The sequence below is a fragment of the Scardinius erythrophthalmus genome (assembly GCF_964197995.2).
Source record: "Scardinius erythrophthalmus genome assembly, chromosome: 19".
Lineage (NCBI taxonomy): Eukaryota > Metazoa > Chordata > Actinopteri > Cypriniformes > Leuciscidae > Scardinius > Scardinius erythrophthalmus.
The window spans coordinates 1,489,485-1,497,500 of record NC_138239.1 but is presented as its reverse complement, the minus strand read 5'-3'; the positions used below and the strand labels follow the sequence as shown (position 1 = coordinate 1,497,500).

Genomic DNA, 8,016 nt, shown 5'->3' with positions numbered 1-8,016 from the left:
GCCTGTGTGTGAGTGTGTGTATGTGTGTGTGTGTGCATGAGCGTGTGTGTGCGTGTGTGTGTGTGTGTGTGTGTGTGTGTGTGTGTGTGTGTGTGTGAGAGAGCGTGTGAGCGTGTGAGTGTGTGAGTGAGCGTGTGAGTGTGTGTGTGTAAGTGTGTGAGCGTGTGTGTGAGTGTGTGTGTGTGTGTGTGTGTGTGTGTGTGTGTGTGTGTGTGTAAGTGTGTGAGCGTGTGTGTGAGTGTGTGTGTGTGTGTGTGTGTGTGTGTGTGTGTGTGTGTGTAAGTGTGTGAGTGTGTCTGTGTGTGTGTATCCATATATCCAGATGCTTCATTTAATCAGACGAGGTTCGGCAGTCGCTCACAGATCCACCGTCTGCTTTATTAAACATAAAGCTGCTAACTGACATCTGCACGGGTGCATCACCCAGGGTCAAAGGTCAATGAATCCACACACTTTCCTCTGCGAATGTGAGCAGCAAAAACAATTAAGATTATGATCACAGAGGTTAATTAATGGAGAGGATTCAGACTGATCGGTTTCCATGTTTACAATGAGTTCACTGCAGCACAGTGACTGGTATACACACACACACACACACACACACACACTCACACTCACACACTCACACTCACACACTCACTTTCACTCACACACACACACTTTCACACACACACACACACACACACACACACACACACACACACACACACACACACACACACACACACACACACACACACACACTATTATAAAATACGAGATATCACTTTTGAACTTTAATCAGTTTGAAACATTTGTTGTATATTGTTGTATTATATTTAAATGTATAATTCTGTTGAAACGCTGAAGTTTATTGATCTTTTCAACCTGTTTTTTTTTATTCATTTCATTGAAACTCGTGTTGACTCTGTGTTGTTTGCCAGGACGATGAGGTGGTCCTGCAGTGTGTGGCCTGCATCCAGAAGGAAAACCGCAAGTTCTGTCTGAGCGCTGAGGGTTTGGGAAACCGCCTGTGTTACCTGGAGCCCACGTCAGAGGCCAAGGTGAGCGTGTGTCTGCTTTTAATCGCGTAAACGAGTCTGACAGCCTGTTCTTACTCTGGTTTGAGAAAAAATTTATTAATATAGTGATTGTTTAAAAAATGTGTTTGTTATTGAATCATTAATTCAAGAGATTCGCTCAAAAACACTGATTCATCCAGTAATGAAACAGGTGAAGTTTTTATGAGCGAGTCATTGAATCATTCTTTCTAGAGATTATTTAAAAACGCTGATTCATCCAGTAATGAAACAGGTGAAGTTTTTATGAGTGAGTCATTGAATCATTCATTCAAGAGATTGATTCAAAAATGCTGATTCATCCAGTAATGAAACAAGTGAAGTCTTTATGAGCGAGTCATTGAATCATTCTTTCTAGAGATTATTTAAAAACGCTGATTCATCCTGTAATGAAACAAGTGAAGTCTTTATGAGCGAGTCATTGAATCATTAATTCAAGAGATTTATTCAAAAATGCTGATTCATCCAGTAATGAAACAAGTGAAGTCTTTATGAGCGAGTCATTGAATCATTCTTTCTAGAGATTATTTAAAAACGCTGATTCATCCTGTAATGAAACAAGTGAAGTCTTTATGAGCGAGTCATTGAATCATTAATTCAAGAGATTTATTCAAAAATGCTGATTCATCCAGTAATGAAACAAGTGAAATCTTTATGAGTGAGTCATTGAATCAAACATTCAAGAGATTCATTCAAAAATGCTGATTCATCTAGTAATGAAACAAGTGAAGTCTTTATAAATGAGTCATTGAATCATTCATTTTAGAGATTCATTAAAAAATACTGATTTATCCAGTAATGAAACAAGTGAAGTCTTTGAGCGAGTCATTGAATCAAACATTTAAGAGATTCATTCAAAAATGCTGATTCATCCAGTAATGAAACAAGTGAAGTCTTTATGAGTGAGTCATTGAATCAAACATTTAAGAGATTCATTCAAAAATGCTGATTCATCCAGTAATGAAATGGGTGAAGTATTTATGAGTGAGTCATTGAATCAAACATTCAAGAGATTCATTAAAAAATGCTGATTCATCTAGTAATGAAACAAGTGAAGTCTTTATGAGTGAGTCATTGAATCATTCATTTTAGAGATTCATTAAAAAATACTGATTTATCCAGTAATGAAATAAGTGAAGTCTTAATGAGCGAATCATTGAATCATTCATTCAAGAGATTGATTCAGAAATGCTGATTCATCCCGTAATGAAACAAGTGAAGTCTTTATGAGTGAGTCATTGAATCAAACATTCAAGAGATTGATTCAAAAATGCTTCTCATCTGGCAAAACACCGGTGTATTATATTTTTCACAGCTCCCAGTTTTACTGTGAGATTTTCCCATGTTGATTACACTGTGTCTGTGCTGTTATTTCGGCATGCCTAAGCAATCTATAGGACGTCTCCAATAGATCAGATTTTTCAGTAAAATTGGACAGGAGGAGCTCTAGGAAAGGAATCGATCCAATCCGCACCCCACAGAACAGATTTGGTCCCCAACCTCGAGTTTCACATTAAACTCACTTCTCCACCACAGACTCAGGTCATCAACGTGGTTTCATCTCTCAATTCCCAAATTAAGATTTCAGAGTAATTTATGTTTGTCTCAAACTCAATTCTCAGTTGTACAGAAAAAAAATCTATAATTTGAGCCGGGGTAGTTCCCGAAATTTGGTTGATTTGAACTGGAATGACCCAGCTGTCTGTATATTAGTTATTGCTGTGGTTATGGCTCTTGGTGTTTGTGTATCCCACACGCAGATGCCACTAACGGGATAGTTCTCGTTGAGTTCAGCGTGTTCAGTCTCTGTTGTGGGTTCGTCAGCATCTCAGAGGAGGAACGACTCAATGCCTCGTGACTAAAGGATATGATAGTAATTAGCCGAGACAGGGATGATGTATCGCCGCTCTCGCTGCCGGTTTGTCTTCATTGTGCATTTTCTATTCTTATGAGAGACGTCGTTCCTCAGGGAGAGAGATAACTAATGATCCACCTTCACACCTGATGAGCCGAGCGCTTAAAACACTTTAACCAGACTCTTTTTATGATAGAATACATGTAAATATGCACCTGCTGTGTTATGATGTTACACTGTCTGTAATCTTCACAATTGTACCTGATCCACCGTTTAAAGGCTTCAGCTCCGAGACCTTGATGTGACGCGATCGTCCATCATCCACTGCTGTCTTCTCTCTCTAGAGTCCTTGTTCTTTAATCTATCTCACTTCACTCAACAGAGGTCAAAGGTCACTCAACTGTTTCCCCCATCACACTCACAAAGATCTGCGTTAAACTCGCTTCAACACATATATATTTGAAGTCATATTCAGGTAGGGATGCACGATATATCAGCATCGGCCAATATATGATAATTTTTAATGTTTCCGTTATCGGCCCGATAAATTTGGCCGAAATATTAAAGCTGATAAATAATGTATTATTTCCTTCAGCTGAGACGCTTCAGATTCGCACTGTTCAACACGATGGTTTTGAATTGCTTGAAATATGATTGGAATCACTTAAAAAAAGTAGGGATGCACCGATATAAAAATTTTGGCCGATACCGATAATTCTTTATATTCGAAAGCCAATAACCGATATATTGGCCGATAAATCTAAATACAAATTTTTATATAATTTTTGAGAGCCTGATTACAAAAACACAAGTCTCACCATTAAAAGCCACGTCCCAAACACACAATGATAATGTTATGTAGCCGATATGACAGACTTGCGCTGCACATGTTGCTCTGAACTGTATTTTCCTTTTTTGAAATGATTTCAATCATATTTCAAGCAATTCAACACCATGTTGAACATTGCGAATCTGAAGCGTCTCAGCTGAAGGAAATAATACATTATTTATCAGCTTTAATATATCGGCCAAATTTTCTTATCGGGCCGATAACGATAACATTAAAATGATCATATATCGGCCGATACCGATTGTGTTTGGGTAATGGCTTTTAATGGTGAGACTTCAGGCTCTCAAAAATTATATAAAAATTTTGATTTAGTTTTATCTGCCAATATATCGGTTATCGGCTTTCAAATATAAAGAATTATCGGTTATCGGTATCGACTAACATTTTCATCCCGCTGCATCTCTATCTTCAGGCCCTTTGGTGGTTTGCTGATTGAGAACTGCTGTCTGCATTAGAATCCCTGTGAAGAGTTGAACACGCCCGAATAATAAAGAGAAAGTTTCTCCAGCACACCTGGATCATCACAGACATCCTGATCCACTTTTTCTCCCAGTTTTTGTTCGCTGTTCCTCGGTAAAGGAGGGCAGTTTGCTTCATTTATCTTCTCGTCGCTCGCCTTAAACTGTCATGTTCTGGCCTCTTTGGCTTCGATCCCGAACCTCTCACCGGCCGCTTTCTCCTCTGAAGTAAATCACACTCCAACACCTCAGGGCTTCATTTAGGGCGGATTCCTTTCGCATTATGAACTCTAGTATTGACCTGAAAACGATGATCTCCGAACACTTCATGGACGACGGGTCATTAGATGGGAAACAGGGCGAACCGTGCGCATGCTGATTCAGCTTGACTTTAGTGGGTCGTGAAGTTTTTGTTCCTCTTTGTGTGTCCAGAACTACTATTAGGACTGTTATTTACAGTACTTTTTTGTCATTGTTTGTAGTTTCCACAGTGTTCAATGTTAGAATTAAAATATAGGCTTTAAAGGTATAGTTCACTTTGAAATTAAATTTTGGTATGTTTTAGCTTACCTCAAGGGCATCCAAGATGTACTGTAGGTGTCTTTTTTTCCGCAGTAGTTTCAATTTTGATATTTTTAGGTCAAACCGTTCTTGTCTGTCAGTCGTATAATGCAGGTCTATGGTCACTGTCTCAAAGAGCATGCACAGAGTCCAAATTAAAACAATTCCCCATCGTCCAAATTAAACAATTCCCCATCGTAAGTACACATTGATGGCCTAAGACACAAAACGAGCGGTTTATGTGAGAAAACGAACAGTATTTATATCGTTTTTAGCTCTTATACGCAGCCACGTCCAAGTGATCTGAGGGCGCGGGCGCTTACTGCTGTGTGACGTGTGCGCAGACTGGTGCATAGATATATACACTAGATGTCGCCTTAAAGACATTCGCTCCAATGTACTGCCGTAGACAAGGCGACATCTAGTGTATATATATATACACGTCACACACCAGGATGCGCTCGCGCCCTCAGATCACTTGGACGTTATACGACTGACAAACAAGAACGGTTTGACCTAAAAATATCAAAATTTAAACTACTGCGGAAAAAAAGACACCTACATCTTGGATGCCCTTGAGGTAAGCTAAAACATACCAAAATTTAATTTCAAAGTGAACTATCCCTTTAAGTCGAAAATAAAGCTGTGATGCTGAGAGACTGAAAACACTGAAGCTGTAATGGGACAGAATTATAACTTGAATATATTTTTTGGTAACACTTTATAATAAGGTTCCATTAGTTAATATTTGTTAATGCATTAACAATTAAGTTGTTGCAGTAAAAAATTTAACTGCACGTAATGTAGTTTTTATATTAACTTTATGAATTTGTTGATGAAATATAAACATTTAAATGGTGTCTGTAATAAACACTTATTTTCATGTGTTAAAACATTAGCAACATGCTAATTAATGCTAGCAATGTGATAAAATGTGCTAGCAACATGCTTAATCGTGCTAGCAGCATGTTAAAACATGTTATCAACATGCTAATTCAGGTTAGCAATGTGCTTAAACATGCTAACAGCATGTTAAATCATGTTAGTAATGTGGTAATTCATGCTCAAGCTTGAATATCAACGTGTTTAAACATGCCGGCAATGTGCTAAAACATGTTAGGGAAGCGGTAAAATGTGTTAGCAAAGTGTTAAAACATGTTAGCAACATGTTAGCAATTTGGTAAGACAGGAAAGTAACATGCTAATTCATGTTAGCAAAAAGTTTAAATGCTGTTTGTCCTGACATACTTTCTGGTGTCTTGATGATATTCTGTGTGTGTTTCAGTATGTTCCTCCAGATCTGTGCATCTGTAGCTTCGTGTTGGAGCAGTCGCTCTCTGTCCGCGCGCTGCAGGAAATGCTCGCCAAAACTGGACAAAACAATGACGTAAGTACAAAAACACGATTAAACGCGTCCAAAATAAAAGTTTGTGTTTACATAATATATGTGTGTGTACTGTGTATAATTGTTTTGTTTATGTATATACTCACATATACATGTATATATTTAAGAAAAAAATGTCAATTACAGTGAGGAAAATAAGTATTTGAACACCCTGCTATTTTGCAAGTTCTCCCACTTGGAAATCATGGAAGGGTCTGAAATTGTCATCGTAGGTGCATGTCCACTGTGAGCGACATAATCTAAAAAAAAAATCCAGAAATCACAATGTATGATTTTTTAACTATTTATTCGTATGATACAGCTGCAAATAAGTATTTGAACACCTGAGAAAATCAATGTTAATATTTGGTACAGTAGCCTTTGTTTTCAATTACAGAGGTCAAACGTTTCCTGTAGTTTTTCACCAGGTTTGCACACACTGCAGGAGGGATTTTGGCCCACTCCTCCACACAGATCTTCTCTAGATCAGTCAGGTTTCTGGGCTGTCGCTGAGAAACACGGAGTTTGAGCTCCCTCCAAAGATTCTCTATTGGGTTTAGGTCTGGAGACTGGCTAGGCCACGCCAGAACCTTGATATGCTTCTTACAGAGCCACTCCTTGGTTATCCTGGCTGTGTGCTTCGGGTCATTGTCATGTTGGAAGACCCAGCCTCGACCCATCTTCAATGCTCTAACTGAGGGAAGGAGGTTGTTCCCCAAAATCTCGCAATACATGGCCCCGGTCATCCTCTCCTTAATACAGTGCAGTCGCCCTGTCCCATGTGCAGAAAAACACCCCCAAAGCATGATGCTACCACCCCCATGCTTCACAGTAGGGATGGTGTTCTTGGGATGGTACTCCTCATTCTTCTTCCTCCAAACACGTTTAGTGGAATTATGACCAAAAAGTTCTATTTTGGTCTCATCTGACCACATGACTTTCTCCCATGACTCCTCTGGATCATCCAAATGGTCATTGGCAAACTTAAGACGGGCCTTGACATGTGCTGGTTTAAGCAGGGGAACCTTCTGTGCCATGCATGATTTCAAACCATGACGTCTTAGTGTATTACCAACAGTAACCTTGGAAACGGTGGTCCCAGCTCTTTTCAGGTCATTGACCAGCTCCTCCTGTGTAGTTCTGGGCTGATTTCTCACCTTTCTTAGGATCATTGAGACCCCACGAGGTGAGATCTTGCATGGAGCCCCAGTCCGAGGGAGATTGACAGTCATGTTTAGCTACTTCCATTTTCTAATGATTGCTCCAACAGTGGACCTTTTTTCACCAAGCTGCTTGGCAATTTCCCCGTAGCCCTTTCCAGCCTTGTGGAGGTGTACAATTTTGTCTCTAGTGTCTTTGGACAGCTCTTTGGTCTTGGCCATGTTAGTAGTTGGATTCTTACTGATTGTATGGGGTGGACAGGTGTCTTTATGCAGCTAACGACCTCAAACAGGTGCATCTAATTTAGTATAATAAATGGAGTGGAGGTGGACATTTTAAAGGCAGACTAACAGGTCTTTGAGGGTCAGAATTCTAGCTGATAGACAGGTGTTCAAATACTTATTTGCAGCTGTATCATACAAATAAATAGTTAAAAAATCATATTTTGTGATTTCTGGATTTTTTTTTTTTTGATTATGTCTCTCACAGTGGACATGCACCTACGATGACAATTTCAGACCCCTCCATGATTTCCAAGTGGGAGAACTTGCAAATCAGCAGGGTGTTCAAATACTTATTTTCCTCACTGTATATATAAAATATTTATATATTATGTGTAAATATATATTTACAGTATATACATGCAAATATTTATTAAATATATACATGCATATGAAGCACCAGTTATG

At 38.9% G+C, this 8,016-nt stretch overlaps 1 protein-coding gene across 1 annotated transcript in view; it reads left to right on the top strand.

Annotated features, from left to right (window-relative positions):
- Window positions 1-8,016, top strand: part of LOC308679742 (ryanodine receptor 3) — a 187,170-nt gene that overhangs the window by 11,105 nt on the left and 168,049 nt on the right. The window contains exons 2-3 of the mRNA XM_081347395.1: window positions 924-1,043; window positions 6,068-6,208. Of these exons, the coding sequence (XP_081203521.1) occupies window positions 924-1,043; window positions 6,068-6,208 (261 nt within the window). The remainder of the gene's footprint in view (window positions 1-923; window positions 1,044-6,067; window positions 6,209-8,016) is intronic.